This window comes from Haemaphysalis longicornis, unplaced genomic scaffold (genome assembly GCF_048455015.1).
Source record: "Haemaphysalis longicornis isolate Haplotype H1 unplaced genomic scaffold, Haemaphysalis longicornis Haplotype H1 scaffold_10, whole genome shotgun sequence".
NCBI classification, from domain to species: Eukaryota; Metazoa; Arthropoda; class Arachnida; order Ixodida; family Ixodidae; genus Haemaphysalis; species Haemaphysalis longicornis.
Window position 1 is genome coordinate 40,392,379 of NW_027526204.1, and position 21,696 is coordinate 40,414,074.

Genomic DNA, 21,696 nt, shown 5'->3' on the forward strand with positions numbered 1-21,696 from the left:
CGTAGGCCAACCGTCCATAGCACAATCACAGCAAGAAGTGGCGTATTTGGATGAGCACACGTGACGCAATTCATACCATCAATGCCTGACATGCGCTGAGTGCGCGTATACATGCTATTTTCAAAATAAACTTCAGTTGTGAGTGCCGCGCTGTTCGTTTACCTACGTCTATTCGTCTGTGTCTTTTTGCGCCTAGTAAACATAAACGCTCGACAGGAGAACTCGGACCGACCGTGGACAACGACGTCCAACTCTGTACGGTCCAGACGTGAATTTTGTCTGCGCTGCAGTTTTGCGGGCAGGTATGCGCTGATTTGTAAGCTCTTCTGGAATTAAAAGTGGGCACCACCAACCGAAATTTGAAGCGGGCTTACACATAGCGGGTACGGTATACCGAAAGAGCTGCGCACATGCACGCTTACGCAAGCTCTCGCTTACGCCGGTAAGCTAGATAACTGGACGAATTGCGCAAAGGACGGATAGTCCCGATTGCATAAATCTCACTAGGCCGTACATGTCGCAAACCAATCGATTTGTTTTAAACAGCTTTTGCTTCTCAAGCTTTAAAAAAATTCTATGCGGAGAATAAAGTGGTGAGCTGCCGGAGGGAAAGAAAGTTGCTGTTGACGAGGACGCCGTATTTTTTTCACAAGAGAACCTTTGTGACGCTAGTGGCCACGGACGCAACCAAAAAAAAAAAACACAAAATCCTAAAATAATGCTCTCTGTTTCGCATATTCTGGCCAGTATTTTGGAGTTATTATCAATGCAAGGCTAAAAAATACGAAACATATATTTTGGAATTGCTCAAGTAACAGCCAGCCAATTATTGTTGGTTGAACTACTCCTGGCGACGCAGCGAAACGGTGTGGTTCGTCTCATTAGCCTTGACTGCATTGCCTCAGAAAGTTGTCCCTGGAATATAGCCTTTCATTCTCATATTGCCTGGATTGTAAAGTAGGTGTGTTTTTTTTAACAATCAGAAAACTGGAGTAGCGTGGAATAAGCGAAAAAGCGGAAGTACTCAATATGAAGTGACACCTGCAATTCTTTTTCAGGGCCGCATCGCCTATGTACCGCAGCTTCCCAACGTGCACAACATGACTCTAAGGGACAACGTAATCTACGGCAAACCGATGGACTCAGCCAGATACGAACGCGTTATTCGGAACTGCCAATTACTGAATGACATCAACAAGCTGCAGGCAGGAGACATGACCGAAATTGGGGAGAAGGTATACAGATTCATTGTATTTGCTGTGAATGACTTTATTGGACCTGAAATTACTTCTTGACGACAGTGCTCTGGTCTTAAGGAAGAACAGTTAGGATAGAGTTCCGCTCCTTAAGACCTCGCACTGGGCTTTTATTGCTTTAATTTCATAAATTGGAATTTTGTTGTCTTTTTTTTGTTTGCCTTGGCGGTTGATACTGCAATCATACACACCACTAAAACAGGTTCATCTTCCCAGCGCAAAATATAACGGGACAAAGGGAAGGAACACACTGGGCCGTAAGCGTTTGTCCAGTGTGTTCCTCCCCTTGGTCCAGTTATTTTTGCATTGCCAAGATGAATCTGTACCAACTAACCCGGTTTTCCACGTCACCAAAACGGCCATAAAAACCACAGACACTAAAATGTGGAAAGCTTTCATTCTTCTGACAGAAGCAATTATTGCTGTCTGAGATGCTGCGCCAGATAGGCAAGGGTTGTTTTCAACGCGACCCTGAGTGTGCGTACGTTCCTGAACTATTTCTGGAATGACGGTCAAAGTCGTGAATGACTCCGCTGTAGAGGATAAAAGAACTCAACGCTCATCCTCAGTTTCCTGGGGACCATTCGCAGCCAGTCGGACAGTTGGTCGGTCGGTTGATTTGTTGGTCAGTGAGTCATCAAATAAGTTGGTCAGTCCATCAATCTATCAATTAAACGAATTTTGCCTAATCTTAACACGCAGAGTCATGGGCCGCATTCGCCGTGAGAAGAGACGCTAGCTAGTATTAGCGTGACACTGCTCCAGACACTCCGCAATGGTGGATACAGCAGGTTTAGAAGTATTTTTTGTGAATTTCTAAGCATGGCACAAATTCAAAATATGTACAGGTCTTACCAAAAGTAACTGCAAAAAGGATTCCTGAATAAATTGATTTTTCGGAGTGATTTTATGGAAACCACTACTGGTTAACAGGAAGTTCCTTCTATTTAGGCGGACTTCTTTAAAAGCAGGAAAATGAAGTCTTACCGCCTCCCAAAAGAGAAATGACAGTAGATTCACGACACCATGTCTGAATTACGTTTTTTTGCGCCTGTAGATAATAGACAGCGGGCGTGCAACCATAAACGCTTGACGTTTGGAGATACCCGTTTTTTTATTCAGTTTTGAAAGACCGTTTTGGCCGCTCTGATTTCTAGTCCGCCAACGTTTCGACGTTGCCGTGGCACAAAATTAGTTTAAGACATCTAATCAGTTTTTGTTGGTTATCGCGCACACAAGAGCACCTGCAAAACGCCGGAGAGCTGTTGCCTTAGCCTCTCTGTTTTGGAGAACCCCATTGAAAATTTTGGCTTCTTGCTTACTCCGCTGCCACAGGGTACCAACCTGAGCGGTGGGCAGAAGCAGCGGGTCTCACTAGCCCGCGCCGTGTACAGCAACAGCGACATCTACCTCCTGGACGATCCACTGAGTGCTCTGGACCCTGTCGTTGGCAGCCGCGTGTTCAAGGACATCATCGGAAAGCAGGGGCTGCTGAGAAACAAGGTGCAGTGAGCAAACAAGCTTCGTGAAAGCGTTCTACCTTTAACGAGGTTATTGTTGGCATGCTGCCTACAGTGACGAGTATTGTCGCCTTAGGCAAGAACTATGCAGGGTTTTTTCAGCAAACTTTGCTGGAGCGAACTTGTACTTCGCGGCAAACATGAAGTAAACACAAGCCGCGGAGAATCACCGAGCAAAGCAATATAGCATCACGGGCAATCATTCCTTGTATTCCGGAGTCATCATAGACAGTACTTACAGTCGAGTGTCGACGACCTAAATGGCGTGGCGTATGCCTTGGAAACCTCGGAGCCGTCGTCTTTCTGGAACCAGCGATTCCGATTCACAACATTGTCGATCAAGGAGCTCTGTAGGTTAGTAACGGCAGGGTGAGAGCATTGTTCTATTGAACAAGATTGTATGGCATGACACATGACAAACCCAGCAAATGCGCGCTTTGTTCGATAAGGATGAGAGAGCCCGGCGCGGACAGGCGCTGGTAAAAAACACAGAGACATGATCACGGCAACATCCTGTTGTGCAAGTGGTTTGTGAACCAGGCAAGATACAACAGAGCGACACGTTTGCGTACGCTAAGAACAGTAAGGCACACAAAACGAGCACTGGCTCTGAACTGTTCATTAGACAGCCCGCACGCATATATGCACTGAAAGCTCACACAGCGGAAAAAGTACTGCACAAGTTCCATTGATGCGAACCACTTCGTAGACACACGCCCAACCCCCTCCTCCTTTGCACGCACATACCACCACCCCCAACGTCATCGATGAAGTGGCTGGTATTATTAAAATGCCTGCACAGCGTTTGCAGCTGCTGGGTATTTTACTAGATAAATGTGCGGTGCACTTTCTTCAGAACTTGTATCCCGCACATGCTGAAATATCACTGAGTCACAAAACCCCTGCGTAAATTCCCATGCTGCTCAGCGACTTCGTAGAGGACGGGGAAAAAGGTTAGGGAGGCGTTTGGCATCTACAAATTTTCTGGCATCATTGGTATTATGCGGCAACTTTTCGCCCAGGAGATATTTTAATTCAATAGTGAGTGTTTAGTGTTTAATAAACAGTTAGCAGTCGCGTTCGTAGTACGTGTCTTTTACTTTTGTTAGTCTAATACCTCAAAGTCTTGCGCTATTATGTCTTGTCTACACATAACACTGGCTTTGCAGCGGCACGCAAACACTGGGGTCCTCAAGCACGATTCACAATGCGACTTTTCGAGCTACTTTATCCAATGACTACCCCAGCGTACCACTATACAGGGAAACTGGGGGGTATCATGGTATACGGTAAATTGGGGAGGGGGATCAGTATGTCTATTCTTTATATTCCAGGCCTTATACAGCCTATTTATTAGCACGCAAGCCAGAAAACAAAAAAAAAGTAAATTATGACGTTATTCACGGTTCAAGCTAGCATTGCATTTATATTGCTTCCACTGAACGTACACTGCTACACTCGAGATTTGAGTAGCATAGCGTCTCAAAAATTGCTGACTGCACGTGGCGTTGGTGGCTGCTAACAAGGCTTCGCGGAAAAAGAGTTCAATACTAGACCTTCTTGATCAGGATGTTATAGAAAAAAAAAACAGCGCACAAAAAGATAAACCAAATGGATCCAGCCACGAGTAGTAGAAAGCTGTAAACCTACAGGCCCTTCTGAAAGCATAGGAAATGGAACAAAATTCCAACTGTTGGAGCCCAGCGGCTGCATCAAAAGCTGCGTTGTTTGTTGCTAACCCTATCTCTATTTACCACATGCATGTATGAATGACCACGGGGAATGCATATAATTGTATAAATTTGTCGTGCCTAGTTCTTTGTTGACATACCGATTTTTAGTAGCAGAACCTTTTTTTTTGAAAGAAGGTGTTCTGATATTTTCCGTTCGAACTCAATGAACGTCCCGGTGGTGCAACCCACGGACATTGCATTATTTTTAACTACAATTTTGGGACACAAATATATTTTTCTGCCTTTCTTGCACCCTCGTTTCAGACGCGCATTATGGTTTGCAACCAAGCGAACTACCTGAAACACATGGACAATCTAGTGCTGGTGGACGGAAAGAGCGTAAGAATGTACGATACATTCGAGGATCACCTGAGAGATCCCGAGTCACCACAGAATTTTCGAGAAGCTCTGGGTCAGAAAACACTACAGACATGGCATAAATCTGGGTAAGGAAACGACCACTGCAGTCACGGGCCTCTCATTCAATCACTGTGGTTTTAGTTATTTAATTAACGTTGGAGCTCTGAAGGGAACTGTAGAATTGTTCGCAGTTTATGCAGCCGGTGTAGTGGTTTGCGAATAGGGCTATCACCGCAAAATTGTTGCAGCTTAACAGAAAAATACTTTTGATTTTAATACCCATGCTTCGAAAAAACGCGTATTTCTTGAGACTGTATCGTGGTAATGTCCGAGAAATAATATGCTCAACTAGCTAAGAGAACGAAACAAGAATACAAGTTCTTAGGCCACCAGCTTGGCACGCGACAGGGGCTCTCACAAGGGCAGCTTATAGATTTGGAGTTTTCCAATATGAAATAAGTATCCAATAGGATACACCTTTTATGTCGTATCTGTATACACACTAGATACACTTTGTGTGGGCTTAAATCTATACAAAGAACCAGTTAATTCCGGGACGAAATAGAGCAATCATTAAATTACAAATGCAGGCATCGCGACAAAATTTAGTCTAACTGTATTGAAAGCCGCCGTAGCTTGAAGGCGGAAGATAAAGGTTCATCCAGAGATTTATGGTATTTCCCCCAAAAATGGTACCTAGTGCAATAAACGGAGGCCAACGACTGACATCTGAAAGTAAATGAAATCTTACTCATGTTAAAAGGACCCTGATGTGAATTTTTCAGCTCCCGTTTTTGCTTGCACTGCGTAGACTGGTTCAAATTAGCACACTTTTCATCGTTTATCCGGTTGTCAAGTCGGTAATTATTTTACAAAGGGCGAAAGAAGAAAAACTACCATACGCGGTTTGCGACGGCCGCACCAATTAAAGGCTGTGACGACAGGAGGAGACGCACCGTGATTGGACGATGTCCAAGGTTAGCATTCAAACAAGTTTCGGTTTCGGTTCTGTAAAACAACATGCTTGACATCCGATGGCATCGTTGGATGGGCATTCTCGATATCTCAGTAATCGTCATAACGCGCTTCTGCCATGTTGTTGGCGGGAAAAAGCATGAGATAAGCCTGTCAGGATGGCTTGGAATCGTAGCAATCACTAGCCGACGCCTACACAGTGGATAAACGCCCTCCGCGTCCCCGCAGACGATCAAATGCCATGCGTTTTTCCCCCATATTTGGAGCTTGCCTCACTCATGCCTGTATCGTAAAAAGCGTGTTCACACCAGGCCAAGGGTCTGTTGATTCTGGCCTATGTCCACTGCCCGCAAGCAGCCGGTGCTTATGGCACGCCAACGAGAACTCGCTAGCGCGCCAGTGTCAGCCTGCGCGCGTTTTGTTAACTAGTTCGTGGAGCAGTGAACGTTACGGCCCCAAACAAAAGGTGAACTCAGTACAGAAAACATCGGCCAAAAACGGAAAACTCAACTTATATAAAAAAGAATCTACCCTCGAGGATTCCAACTCGTGCCCTGCAAAACACTTGCAATAACATACTTAGCGCTCCAGACGACTCGGCCACGGGCGAGCGCTGCAGACCTTGGAAATGTAAGGTATATAATATATAACGAGTTTACACTTTTATTTAGTTTTAGCATTTCAAGCAGCTTAGGTGACTATTTGTTGTATCTCGCTCGTGCAGTAAGCATCCCCCAAGTTTCCACAATATCTCATGTCTAGCAGTTGCATTTCTTAGACGGAAAAGCGTTCGCAGATGCGTAGTCGTGCTGCTGTTCGCTGTGCTTGTTCGCCCAGCGCAAAAAAGTGCTTCCTGCACCCTAGTTTTACGCTGTACGGTAAAAGTATCAGTTAATTTTATTTCCTTAATACCTATATTGGCTCCGCTGACTCTTCTCCCGCCTTCAAGTGGCCTTATATTTTCCTACTGGCGTACCAGTCAGCGAAGCGTCGCATGTGCGTTTGTGCAGCGCTTGTGTGAAGCGACCTTGACTTGGAGCTAGATACAGTGTACAAACTAACAAAGTAAAGAAACGTACATTCTTTCATTTACAAACGTGTCCTGGCTTCGTTTCAACTGAGCAAACGAATTGCGACGACCCGTCGGCGTCCGGCGGACGAAACGCTGGGCCGACTGACTCTGTCGGAAGTTCTGCGAGCCGTGCAGTAGCGCAGCCAATTCCCAGCTCATCTCCTCCTGAAGTCACACAAAAACGCCACAGAAAATGGGCGAGGGTGCAGAAAGAAGAACAGCATTTTCGAATTGATTTTTCTACTAAATAAATTCGAGTAAACGCGGCCAGAGTGGTCGAAACAATGCCTACGGACTCCGAACTACAATTTGTGCTCGTAATCCCGCAATGTTTACAAACCAATTCAGTATCCCTTTAAGCCACAAAGTCCCACTAGCAATAGAAATTTTCGAAATATAAAAGTATAGTTCCTGAAGCGAAAACAGAAATACTAACGCTAAGACCCACATACCAAAAAAAAGGGAAGTCCGCTCTGTGGGCTTTGTGAGGTGTCGATTATTAAAAGCACGCAACAGCCAAGACGGTGAATGCTAACTTTCTCAGTGTCATCAGTTAAGTTTGGTGTTGGGCTAGTTGGTATCCAGAAATGGGCGATATAGGTTACCCCATGTTTCCAATTGTCAAGAGACGCGCTTTAAATGGCAATCAAGCTGTGTGAAATATTCAAATTGCCTTCCGCTTGTCTCAACCAATCTTAACCAGTGCACTTGCTTACTTCGTTTCAGCGCAGGTCATGAGGAAATGGGTCAAAATGACACCATTGGACGAATAACCGAAGAAGAATCGGGACAATCTGCCAAAGTGAGCTGCGTGCGGGCACATTTACTGTGGATAACCAGAACGTACTGCCACAAGTGAAGCCTAACGGGAGTGCATGTATACGGTAACCTCAGAAGAAAATTAGTTCTTTAATACATCACCAGCAACACTATCCACCAAAAGGGTATTTGGTGGATACACTAGTGCGACACGGTTTATTTCATTTGTCAGCCTTCGCCACTGGGTCATCATAAGAAAATAGGGTTTTTTTTTTGTTTTAAAACGCCACTCTAGTGCCCCTGATGCCAGCATGACAAAGCGACACAAGTGAACGCTGAGAAACAAGGAATATTAAAGCATTAGTATTAATTACATATAGTCCGTATAACAGCAGCGGCGCTCAGCTACTCAAGGATAATAGATTACTAAAAATAGGCAATCTTTTCAAATACAGTCTTAGTATCCTTATGTACCAATCAGTTAATAAACTGATACCTTCGATCATATTCCACCCCGAAACACTAATGAATAACAACTGTACCCGGTTCGCCTCAAAAAATAACTTTTTACTGCCAAACGTGAACACTATCTATGGCAAACACACTGCTTATTTTGCTGCAATTTCAATCTGGAATAGTCTTCCTAGTGAAATTAAAACACGACCATTTATAAATTCCTGCAAAACTGCACTTTTTTCTTCTCTTCATGACAGTTAGCATTGTATAAACACTTTTGACGACTCTTTTCATTCGGTAATTTCTCTTGTTGTTGCTTTGTGTACTGCTCTACTTGTATTTTATTGTTGTCAAAGTAGCTGCTTTGATCTTTTTGCATTTTCTGTATGTACTTACTCACAGGAGGTCCCCTTACAGCCTAGTGCTATGGGACCTCCTTCTGTATATTCACTTATGTACACAGTTTATGAACGCACAATAAACATTATTCTTATTCTTATTCTTATAAGGCGATAGCAGAGGGTTACGGGGACAGAACAAGGATAAGTTTTGGTGGTGTGGTCTGGAAAAAAGGCGTAGAAGGAGGAAATTACACCCACTAAGGAAGAAAAAATAAGACGAACCAACGATTATCTTTTCACAACTTCCTGATCGGTATATCCTAGAGCGTCCATTTCGACCGACGCTTTAAGTATGGTTACAAAATAGGAGAGCGCAACACAAATGAAGATTAGAAGAGTTTAGTTGTCATGGTGGCGACAGGTAACTCATCCGTAACAGTGGCCGACAATGCCCACCGCAACTGAAGTGTGGAACACTGCTTGGCGGCGTGGAATCATGTGCCGTTCGTTTCAGCAGTCGTACTGCGGAAATGCATGTGGCATACAGGCGGAGTTGGTTCCTTAGTTTAATTAAGAGCCCACGTGACGACTTGGCAGTGTCTACCCTGGATACCTGTAGTTGCGTGAAGTCTAGATGAGCGCTGCTCGCCAGTCTCACCCACAGCTCCGTAAAGGGAAGAGGGGAGGCAAGAGGTGCAAGGATACGGTTTTGAGCACACCCCACGATGATAGAATTCTTCTCTTCAATGGACCGCATCATAAACGGTTAGTGGACAACCAATTTCCACTTTATTTCACTTGGCTTGTTTTTCAGCTTCTTTTTATGACATAATTATTAAAAGAAAAAGGTAACATGATTGCAATAGAACATGCCATAAGCTCTGCTCATACTTCGCCATACCGAGAAGCATAATCGGCGGTTGATTTCTCTATCTCCAATAGACAGGTTGGCAGTTGGTACGGAGCCTGGTACGATTGTCACGATGGCCGGCACCTGTGGGGTCGCTCCTGTTCGTGGCCGCTGCGTGCGCATTTTCGATGGGACAGCTCGCCATCAAGGAGTGGACGGATGCAGCAACGATCGGCAATGCTTCGGCAACGCGGGAACGACCTTGGGTGCAAATCCTTGTCACCTTGTGCACCGTAGACGGTACGCTCCGAAGGTCTAACAGCTGCGCAAGTTCTCAGTAGACACACAAACCTGCTGTACAATGCAGAAAAGGCAGGCAGGAAGTTTATGTATTATGAGAGTTCGTGAACTTTGTGAGAGCGTTAATGACCGATCTTCCAGCGGCGTTTACCAAAAGCACTTCGTGGGAGATCTTCGGAGAATACCTGCGCTTCGTCTTCATCTGTAGAAAATCATCAGCACTAGCTCATATGGCAGAGTTCCTTCACCATTATGGTGTGTTGGCTGTTCTCTCGGCTAGACCATTACAATAAACGCTTGACGTGACCGCCGCCTGTCAATGTATTGTAATGCTCAGTATGCTTATTTTCGGTACTTAGTGATTGCCCAATGACGTCTCACTTCATTCAGAGTGCAATGCTAGGAGCCCGTCGTAGCTTGTAATTATTGAGTTCGGCTGTAAAGGGAGGAAAGATCAGATGCTTTCTGGGTGAATAGTAGTTCACACTACGCATAATAGAAGCAGTCAGAATTCTTGGCAAGGCGGCATCGTCACGAAGTTAACATTAAAAGACTGATGATGCAGCAATTTCCATCGTTGAGGAATTCACTGCACGTGAACATTTTTTGACGAAAACGAAAGCTCCGCCCGTTGAGGTGAAACATTAGCTTGGAGTAGAGAGGAGCGGAGATTCAGTTCAGTTCAGTTTATTCCCAGAAGCATCTGGACGACTTCCTGGCTAAAAGCTGCTCGAGCAGCTTGACAAAGGCGCAGGAAGCCGTTACAAGGCATGGAGGACGGACCAGGTAACACAGATGTAATCATAATTAACAGAAAAACAAAAATAAAACACGATTTCAATTTAACAAATCAGTTCTACAAATTTCATCAAAGATAATCAAAATTAGATGAAGGAAACACAGATTAGAGAAACAGGCCACGAACAGAATGAATAGTTTACATTATCAATAGGAGATTCAAGCACACTGTAAATAAAAATTAAAAATAATACGCTAGAAATATGTAGAAAAAAAAAGTGCGTAGTGCGATATCCAGGTGGCATGGGAGGCTACTGCCAGCACTAGTTTTTGTCCAGGTCAGTGGTACAAACGCACTTTTCTGAAATGCATCTGTAACTGATCACACGGTTATGACGTACCCTTGCGCAGTGGATATTGACACCAGTGTTAAGCCGTTTTCGCCTAACTCACCACAATATTGTAGGCCTACGAACTTTCTAAGAGTAATAGCCTGGAAGCACGGTCTCACAGCCTTCTGCCCTCAAATGTGTGTCAATATGGGAGAGTAATTAAAGGTAGGCCTCTGGCCTAGAAATTGTGGTCCAACTTTCTTCAGCCTTTGAGCTATAAGCGCACTGATTCGTACGTTCCAAAAAAAAAACGGTCCGACCTTTAGGTTTCAGGGAGCTACTTTTTAAAATTCACTTAAATTATTGCCGAAAACGTGCAACTCAGTTCTGTACGCGTATAGAAATTGAATGAACTCACTGCGCGAGAGCCGACGTTAGTCGAAATCAGTCATCGATTTTATAAGTAAAAACTGCCGTTTTATTGAGTTGCATATACGGATAGCCTTTGTGTGGATGCTTCCAAAATAAACCCCTGCCCCTTACTCGGATCCAAAATCAATATAAGCAAGCCTGCATTCATGCGTAACCCTTGAACGGCGGAGATGTTGTAGGTCATCTTTGACGGACACAAAGATGAGTTTAAGTATCCGTGCGGTGTCGGGGTTAACGTTGGCGGTATGTCATTTCAGCGGCCTTATGTCGAGTTAGGGTAGAGTAAGCTCGTCATTTCGGTCCACGTTATCGTATGCCACTCTGCAAGCGGGATTTATCGTCTCTGGCGGAATTCGTTGCATGGCGAGCCTCTCGAAGCGCGGGCTCTTCCTCTGCCATGCGAACTATCCGCGGCCGGGCCACGTGGAGTCAACCAGCACCCAAACCAGCTTCAACATAACAAGTCGCGCTTCTCTTAGTCTATACAACACATGCGCCCGCCGACACCAGGACGAACGGACGAGGGGCATACGATATGACCTGTTTTTTCTCGCCGCAAGCAAGTGTTGCCACGATACGGCAAACGCTGGAGTTTGTTTTTGCCAATGGTTGGCGAAACTCTCACATGGGTAAGCTTGGCTTGACAAACGTGCGCTCTAGGCACACGTGCCCGAGCGCTTGGCAGTATCTTTTTGTTTCGAACTACGGACACCATACACAAACGATTTTATTAACAGCTTCGCGGTTAACAAATTACCGTGTTCAAGCTAATACTAGTTGCATGATTCCATTGTAGAGATATCGGAGATATTCTTTAGTATTACAAATGGTCGTTCATCATAATGTGCATGTAGATGACCCTTGCAACGGCAACACCTTTCCTATACACTATGAGCATTCGTATCCTGAGTAATCTCAATGAATTATTTTCAGTCACAATTATTTTCAAACGTTCGTGTTCAATGCTGTCCCGAAAATTAGCCGTGCTCCATGATTAAAGCTTCTTATGCGGCAAATGTGATCCGCTGTACCGCAAATTCCCAATAAATAGGTTGCCTCGTACCACTTTCCTCTATCCACCTCCTTTAGCCCGCTTTCTGGTACCTTCAACTTACGCTGGAGCGCTACCTACCAACCTACGTTCTGTTTTCGTTTACATCGTTTACCTTCCTCCTAACATCTTATTTGTTTCCTAAGAGTGCGAGTTCTATTCTAAACTTATAACCCTGTCTTAGGCTTCTCGCTCCGGCAACCGCGAGTTCTTTGGTGCCCTTAGTAACTGCTGTCACAGCTCCGTTGTCGAGGGCAGTCTTATTTGTTTCTCACTGTCTTGTCACTGTCCAGGAGTGTGTATATCAGCTGAATATCTGCAGGTTAAGCAAACAGCAGGGTTCTTTCATTCTTGATGCAATGTCTGGGCTTACCCGTGTCCATGCATGTCTATTGCTTGCGATGCAGGTAGTCTGAATTATTCCCAGGTAACCTGGCTGCCTCATCTATTCTGACTACTTACGCTGAAGAATTTGCCACGTGTTTTACCGGCTTCTCTGCCAAGTGCGCATAAACGCTACCATCACAATCTAGCATTAAGCATTTTTGTCATTCGGCACCCACTCGGTGCCCTTTCGGTTACTGTAAGCAGCATTTTCCGTGTAGGTAAATGTTTTAAAAAAGCTCCACTTGTGTTCTACTTACACTTTGTATTTGCGTTTATTACTGCAGGTACTACCTTCCCATAAGCGCTTTAAAACTATCTCTGCATGGTTTCTTGGGCACGTTAATTTATGTTAAAGCTCCAAAACCCGCATTTGTTGGGTGTCTCTGTAACATAAATTCAACCGCAACTGAACGTAACAAAACGATTCCTAGTTCCGTTACTTTCGTTAATCTCTGTCCCACTCCAGAGTGCAGTCAGGAACCAAAAATATAAGGACCCGTGAAAGACACGACGCAAGGCAGATGCTTTCGTTCTTGCCTTTTGAGTATTCTTTTAATTGCTTTTTTGTTTTTGTGATTCTACGACATGATTTTTTTAGCTCGAAGGTAAGACAGCGCGTGATTGTCTCGTTAGAGAAGCTGATATGGTCGCTTTAACCGTGCCCATGCACGCATTCAGTCCCATAATCGAACATCTGGAGGTCCATGATACCGCGGAAGAATTGGTGAAAGACCATATTTTAAGCAATTGCGAAGGCTTTTGGTCACCTCGGCCGGAAGGTACTCACTAGGTCAGCTGGGCTGAGCGCCCATTACTGATATTACTGATTGGAGAATTACTGATGGGAGAATGCCCATTCCCCGGGCTACCGATGCCTTACAGTCCTCCCCATAGGGTGCAACATGCACTTCAACGATCACAAGGGTCGCCGGGAGTAAAGAGTACGGGCGCTGTCCAGTCGCTTTCTAGTAAGACTGAATATACTTTGTTTGATGCGCGGACTATCGACATCACGACGCATACGGATGCCCCCCTTGTTGCCCTGCTACGGTGGAGGAGACAGCGACTGCACTAGCCACAACACAGCGGCCGGGTGTCGCAATTCTAAAATCTGATTCAAAGACGCTCATTCAAAATTTCGCCCGGGACTACTAAGCCCGCAGGCCCTCAAAATTCTAAAAAATATCCACCCATCACCCCGATCGAACTGATTTGGACCCCAGCCCACACCGGTGCGGAGTTTGACGGGGCTACCTACACTACTGTTCCGGAGTTCGCTATCCGACCTGGCCTTAGCCTTGGTCCCCACGCGGCGCCAGATAGGCTCGGGATTCCCTCCGCAGCTATCAGGGCTTTGTCATGCACGTCTCATCCGCCACACGCTTCCGCCGATCATGTAACTCCCATGGCGGCTATCACAGACGGGCACTCTTCCGTGCCGTGCAGTACTCCAACGTAACTGTCTAACACTATACTCCCACCTTCCAGCAACTTCCCTTCGTTCGGGGTTCTGGCCACCGTGTATTACTCCATGTCGGCATATACTAATGATCCTATTCGCTCCGTAACCAGTGACGAGCGGAGTTTGTTCCACGCACAAGTGTTTACAAGTTAAAATCACAGTGGAGGCCAGCGCGGAAGCAAGAATTTTTCGCATGTCTCTTGTGCAAGGTGTTCATGGTGATGCAGCTTCTGGAGCAGTGAGCTTTGTTGCTTTTCCAACAGGAGAAGTAGCGGCTCCACTCCGTGCAAGCATGGACAAGAAGTAATTTTTAAGTGGTTCTTATTTGTCTCCCTTAGAGTATTTCTCTGAGGATTGCGCTACCTAGGTTTAGTGTAGCTGGTGTTTGGTGAACTTTCATTACCGTACAGGCAGCCTGGGATCTCTATCACAGAGGCCCAAATGAATGCTGCTTCATAGCCTTGGTTATCGTATCAACATAACCGCAACCAGCTGGCTCAGCCGGAGAAGTTGTGTCAAGTGCATCTGAGCAATTTAAATCGCACATTTACGCGTTATGTTGCGGAAAGAATTATTCCCAGTGACACGGTAATCATATTTGGCTATTACTGCCGTGCTGAAAAGAAAAAAAAAGCATGCTAGACAGCTTATGTACTTGGCGATGCAAACCTCGAGTGAGATTTAGGTGAAATTAGCCAGAAATTTGCAGTTATTTTATGACTGACTGCGATAGCGTTGATACTGTGTGTGCGTGCGTCCATGCGTGTGCGTGTGCGCACGTGTGTGCGCGCGTATATACGTGCGTGTGTGTGTGAAAGTGTAAGTGCCTGCAACTGGGTCGGAGTCTGGTGAAGGTCCGAGCAGCGATCGTAGCTGCAATCGGGAAGGCGCTTTTGTGCGTTTGGGTGCATCCATTGCCTAAGGTCCTGTTGAGCACCACTACGAATTATTTAAAGTAGAGGGTTAACCATTTTGTTTTATATGTTCGTAACTCTGCTGGAATGCGGTTATTTCAGTGTCCTTAAGAATCATCGGAAGCGTCCTGTTGGCTCTCAGTGGGAAGTGGATATCGAGGACTCTCCACAACGACATGCTGAACCACGTACTCTGGAGTCCCGTTTCCTTTTTCGATGCGTCGCCGCGGGGCCGCGTCCTGAACCGCTTCTCCGCAGACATGGATGTCGTCGATGCTCGGGCTTTTCTAAGTGCCAAGCAGAGCCTCCAGAACACCCTCATTACATTCGCCAAGGTGGCCGTCGTCGGGACGCAGTCGCCCATCGTCATTGGCATCACAGCCTTTGTAACCGTGCTCGTCTGCTTTGGAATGGTAAGCCCCTTGCGGTTTACACAAGAGGGCATCGTTGCTGGATTGACGAATGCAATACTTTCATTGTCCAACAGTACTGCGAATTTGACTGATTGTAAGGTTTAACGCGCCAACGCAATGCAGGCGGAGGGCTCCGGATTAATTTTGACCACCTGGGGATTTTTAACATGCGCCGAAATCTCAAACACAGGGGCGTTTTTGCTTTTCGCCTCCATCAGAAAAGCTACCGCCGCGGCCGGGAATTGAACCCGCGTTCTCGTGCTCAGCAGCGCAACGCCTTAGCCACTGAATCACCGCGGTGGGTCAATACTATGAAGTTGCGGCTCGAAATGCTTTCAGGGAATTAGGTACATTTGGGGCGTTTGCAGTGTACAATATTACAGTGGCTACAAAGCAATACCCAAGACTGCGTCGTAAAAAGGACTAATTGTTTTAGTAATAGCGACATCGATTCGATCGCAAACTTCCCAAATGTAAGCTAGGTAATATCCAAGAAGATTTGAAGCACTTGCGACGCAGTCTCCACTTCATCACCGGGCTTTGTGATGTCACAGGATCTTGTTTATACAATGGCGGCCGAAGGCCAACAACGCCGCCAACAGACATCACGGTGAGATTCTAGTGAGGCTAAATTGGTTTCGTTTGATCGCTTTAATTCAATGCTAACCAGCAGTTAATAAGCTAATAGCTGTTCTTGTGTTCCCCATAAAGCATCACTCCTGGCATGGTGTAGTGCAAAATAAGAAATATTTTCCAGGTTTGTTGTGTTCTTTTCATTAAAAAACGCCTTTTGTGGCTTGAATGACGCCGTAAGATCTTATTGCAAAACGAAGTTCCAGTTAAGCAGCACCATCGAAGTACTGATATAAACGGGCAGAAAAATAAAAAAAAGTGTGGGCTGAGGTGCGTCCGGTAAGCGGCCACAATACTTCACCGCTGCCGACGTCATCAGACGTGGTTCGAAGGTTCCTTGTCTCTAAGGTGCGCGCTCCAATCCGTTTGCTGACATAAGGTAAAATTTGTGATGGAATTGCAAACTCTTGCCCAGTTCATTTTAAACCACCGTGAGCACTTTTTAACACGAAAGTGTTTTATCCCGGGATACACCAAGATTTTATTGATGTCACATCCGTCATGGAAGTGACGTCAGTACGACGAAGCAAGCGGCCTGTAAAGGATGTACCCCTGCACACATGGTCTTCTAACGGGGAAGCAACCTTTAGTAATAAAGAGTACGCTGTACTTCGGGTTGTTCGTTTTCCGGGTCTTTATTTTAACACGAAAGTGTTTACTGCCAGGATACACCATGGTTTCACTGACGTCATATCCGTCACGGAAATTAGGCCACTGAAGCTTTGTCGATGCGACCCGCCAGTAGGACTTCGCTCGCCAAGCACACCCACAAGACAGACGCCCACCCGCAAATCACGCTTAGCTGCAGATTTCGCTGCACATTTCACTTTCGTGTTTTACCGATTCCTATGAAAGAGAGATGAACCACAGTTTTTTTTCTCTCCTGGTCTACCCCGACAGAACCTTGCGGTGAAGGCGGCGCACCACGCCCGCTTCTGCGAGAGCCTGGCCATGTCTCAACTCCTGCAGCACGTGGCCGAAACGGTGGACGCCTTGAGCAGCGTGCGCGCGTACGGCGTGGCCGACCGGTTCTGCCGCCACTTCTGTCGACTGAGCGACGAGATTCTGCGCGGGTACGCGTCCTTCGGCAACGCCTACCGCTTCACGCGCAGCCTCACCTCCGCCGCCGGCTTCCTGGTCGTCATGTGCACGCTGGTTGCGAACACCGCGTTCGCTGGCCCCCAAGGACCCGACGCGAGCAGCCTCGGACTGGCCTTGAGCTCGGCCATTTCGGTGAGCTTTTGCTTCCTGTTCTCTTAGCAATCCTGTATCGGACACTCCGCCTGCTTGTAGCCGAAATGATCATTCATGCCAGCGAACAAGGTGAAGATAGAATGGCAGTTGAAAGTAGAGGGAATTGCTGGACGAACATCAACTCAACAATACCTGTCCACCGCGCGGCGCACATAAAAGCAATCACATCTGGCTCCTTGGGACCTAAAGGTAGTTTTCATAGACCTTTTATGTCACTGGAAGCAATCGTTACGTTTTAGTGATAAGAACTGGTAGGCTAAACTTTGCAAGTCATCGTAACTAAATTTGAGTACTGGCCGCATGCAGAAGAGAGCTAACGCGGCATTGGCCTGTAGCGGTAAGAGTAAAGTAAATTGTTCAGCCGGCCTCCACCCTTCCACTCCGGAACTACGCCTGCTGCATTACTGAAGGCCCGTTGGGTACCTTATATCACAATTTAATCATTTTAACACGAAAGTGTTTTATGCCGGGGTCCACCAAGACCTCATTGACGTCATATCAGTCACGGCAATGACATCTCCAGAAAAATGTCCACTGACGCGGCCGCGCCGGGATTCGAGCCACGAACTCTTTCCCGCAACGGAAGGTACGAAACGCTCTCCCCACTGCCCTACGAACAGACGCGCATGTAGGACGACGAACGCGCCTTATATCCTTCCCTTAAATGGTGCTGCCATGTAGGTGAGGCGAAGCGAGGTAGTGCACATGACGCTATTGAGCGCCGACAGTTGTCGCCTCGATGCGAGCACCTGTAAGCACCCACGTGTACGGGGAACACGCTCGTGACACGGTCCGCTGCTTCTTTCGCTGCGGCGGACCTTGTGTTCACCAAACCATTCGCTAAAAATCTGTTTGGTTTTGTTCGCACGAATGGGTGGCGAGCGCCTGTGGTTTCAGTCGGATTTAAGCAATGCTCCGGCGCGTACAATCCAGTGTCTAACATTGATACGCATAACGGTGCCATGCCGACGAAATATAAATAGCAATGTGCAAGTTCACATCAATGCACAAGGTACATTCAACTGCCCCTGTGAAGGCACATTTCACTTTCGTGTTTTGCCGGTTCCTATAGAAGAGAGATCTACCACTTTTTTTTTCGAGCTACTCCCTAACACCCTCTATGCCTTTTCGGGTGGTGCGCAGTAAGAGGGCACATTGCAAACTAGCAGTGGACGACGAGTATTAAGGCGCAAGCAAAAGTTCCTGTCTACATTTATTTTACGTTTACGCATGCCTGCCCCATTCTTGGTTTCAGAAAACCGCGTAGCAATATCTGCAAATCCGCTTTCACCGGAACTGGCCAGTCCTAATGTCACACTTTGTGGGGCCCTACTGTGTTGGGCTTTATGTACCCGTTGTCATGCTTTTGAAATTTTTTTTTGTTAATAAGGAACTGCTGCTTCTGGCGAGTGGTATATTTCTACTCAAGACATTTAAATTTACCAATACAGGTGGACTTCCTTCCACACTTCAATGGCCTTTTAAACCCACCTACTTATACCCCGGCATTAAACAGAGCAAACTCCGTATCCGGGAAATGCGTTGTAATATAATGTCGCCGCAGCGTCATCGCTTGCTTCTTCAGCTTGCTTCTTCAACCATAGGACGCTATCATAGTCGTGGCTGCCCGAGTTGCCATTTGCAAGAGTACTATACTTGATTCTATACTTTTTTTGGGGTCGTGTGGTAACCGAAGCCGGTGGGAAAAAGTTGATACTGCGGAGAAAAGCTTAACGGATGCTGAGTTCGACTGAGCGTGCGATATTTTTAGTGTTTCAAATTGTTTTTAAACTGAATAGTTATTCTTAGAGTGCAATTTTTTCAGCGGTTGAAGTTGTTTTGAACGAAGTAGCCTTTCTTGGGCTACTTAAACGCGGTAATTTGTCTCTGACAATCGATTCGTCTTCTTTGATAAAAGTTGTAGGAAGGCTTCGATTATGCTAAAAATGCCATTCGAAACAGCTGAACCGGGCCTGTATACATCTCAACACTGTTCATCAAAAAGAAAACAATACGCACGTTTGAGTCAAACATAAAGACATAACTGCCACTAGCACCGCTCCTTTAAGTTATTTAATAAACGTAGGATTTTCTTTTGTGAAAGAAAAAAATCACGACAGAAATGAGATGAGACATGAGAGAGTGAAGTAAAATAAAACACTCAGAGCTCTTCCATCATGTGGAATTCGAGCGAAGCTGGTGCACTGTCTGCTTTCCTATATTGGGGTTTAGTTATATTTTGGATTTGCTATGCTAATTTGTAAGAACAGTGGCGCAGGTTTATGCCTATCAGGCATGCACGATTGGTGGGTAGAGACAATATAGGGCTTTAGCTGAATGCAGATTGCAGTGTTTGTTGCCTTATTTCACCTTTGTTGCAAAAGGTTTTCGCTGACACAACATAATGGTCCCACATATTTATTAAAAGACGCCGTTAAAGGAGGTGCAGTAAAAGACGGTGGATAAAAGTTGGCTTACGCTTCGGGCGACGTTTTTCGCCTGTGTTATAAACGTGGTTAAGATGTCTGGCACCTTTGCCTATTCGTTAGTGCTTGCGCGGTTTCGTCACTCGCGTTTCAACGGAAGAAACGGAGTTCGCCGTAGCGCGCTCGTCGTACAGGGGGCAGCCATCGCAAAATTCCGCGCTGTAGCGTAAGCAGTCACGACGGTTGGGTAAAGAGGCCCCGGCTAGTGAGCGCTGGTGTGTGCGTGCCTCGCGGCGACTGCCCATTGTTCCCGGAGCACGTTTGTCAAGCGAAGCATACGCAATTAAATATATTGGCCAAGATTGGCAAAAAAAGCAGCGGTCAGCGTATTCGGGGCAATACTTGGTCGGAACGAGAAAGGCACGCCACAGTATGCGCCCCTCCAAGGTGATGTCCAGTGATATGACTTAAAAAAAAAAAATGAACTAAGCTCACACCTACAGCAACAGCAATGGAGTAAAGGTCGTTGCGGCAGCAAAGAATCAGCAAATTGGCTGCAATCATGGGCTCAAGCTGTCCTTATGGTCGTTAAGGCTGCGTACAGCTTCGCTACCTTGAAGTCCTGCGTGTAAGTGTGAGCTACCTTCATTTTTTGAGGAGCGCCCGAGTTGAACTCGAGCGGTACGTGTCACCTGCGCACACTTATTTTATTCAAAAGCGTTTACCTTTCTTTCGCTGGTGTGGGAGTGGGTTTGCAGCAATGAAGGTTCCGCTTTGGTTTTATGGCGTCAGTGCTCGCATAGCCCGCGGGCGTCAAAATCATGAAAATGAGTTTAGGAAGCTTTTACTCACTCACAAGGTAACCGCTTAGACCCAGTGGTGCATTCGGGCAGCTCGTTTATCTCGAGCACGACGTAGTGAGTGCGTGGGCGTGTGTAAGCGAGTTTACCGAGGGTTTAAAGTGTAGTGTTTCGACCGTGTTCCTTTATTAGGGTAGATTTTTAATGACGTGTGCGCTACCAGAATGTTCCTTTCTCGCCTAGGTCACTGATGACGTAGTTGTCCTCGCAAGGCCTCCGACTAATGTCACGCACGGAACCAATGACCCGGCCTTTCTGATGCAGCGTCATTTCGGAGTCGTCTGCTCACCCAATCGGCGAACATTTACGCAATCACTATAGACGCTATTAAACTTCTCATCGAGCCTGATTTTCTTCTTGTTTTCTTTCGCAGGTACCTATGTCGCTATTGTCGCTGTGCGTGATGCTATTCAACGCATTACAGATGGTCGTCTCCTTCGAGCGCTGTCTCGAGTACACCGAACTTCCACCAGAGGTGTGCGCCAACGGCTTCATTATGGTGTCTTTTGTGTCGTACTCACGCTGTAGTGCATTGCCACTATTCGGATAGCGTTCATTTGGGTTATCTAGACCGGCCCACCGACCGATCGACCAACCGATTCCTCAACGCTCAGCTCCTTGACGTAGACACTTGAAATTTCCGGAGTATGGTTCTCGCTTGGCATAAGGGCTCACCACAGGAAGTTTTTCGGAAATCATCCTTCTAGTAGAGGGATTGGGGGAAATTGCGTTTTCCCGATTTCATAATTATCTCGCTCACCAGTTCAGACATATGAGTGCTTTTTGGTGATATGTGCAGCCTGTAGGATAATCGAAAAAGTGGCTCTAGGATTTCACTCTAACCAACAATAATGTCCCGAAATTGCATTTCGGAGCAAATTTTCTGGTTTAAATAAACCCCAATCCATGTTTTACTGCTCGGTACAGTCGCCAACAAGCTTAGCTAAAGCACGCTTTTCTACTTTCACGTGGCATAGCTAGAACACCAGGACGTAAAATGGTTCAAACCAGTGTGGAGGACCTGAGTGGCACGTTTAACTTAGCAGCAGTAGGGAAGTTTTGACTAAGTTACCTTACGCTAAGAAGACACAAGACGGTAAGTGCAGAAAGCGTTCCTCCAGCTGACGCGGTGGATGACTGTACATCGAATTGATTTTTGCCGATAAATGTTA

General features: G+C 46.1%; 1 protein-coding gene across 1 annotated transcript in view; it reads left to right on the forward strand.

Moving 5' to 3' along the window:
• LOC144158399 (multidrug resistance protein mrp-7-like) overlaps positions 1–21,696 on the forward strand; it is a 67,832-nt gene that overhangs the window by 27,140 nt on the left and 18,996 nt on the right. Inside the window, exons 10-17 of the mRNA XM_077689270.1 lie at positions 1,059–1,235; positions 2,592–2,759; positions 4,774–4,955; positions 7,643–7,718; positions 9,415–9,622; positions 15,041–15,351; positions 16,885–17,217; positions 20,898–20,999. Coding sequence (XP_077545396.1) covers positions 1,059–1,235; positions 2,592–2,759; positions 4,774–4,955; positions 7,643–7,718; positions 9,415–9,622; positions 15,041–15,351; positions 16,885–17,217; positions 20,898–20,999 — 1,557 coding nt within the window. The remainder of the gene's footprint in view (positions 1–1,058; positions 1,236–2,591; positions 2,760–4,773; positions 4,956–7,642; positions 7,719–9,414; positions 9,623–15,040; positions 15,352–16,884; positions 17,218–20,897; positions 21,000–21,696) is intronic.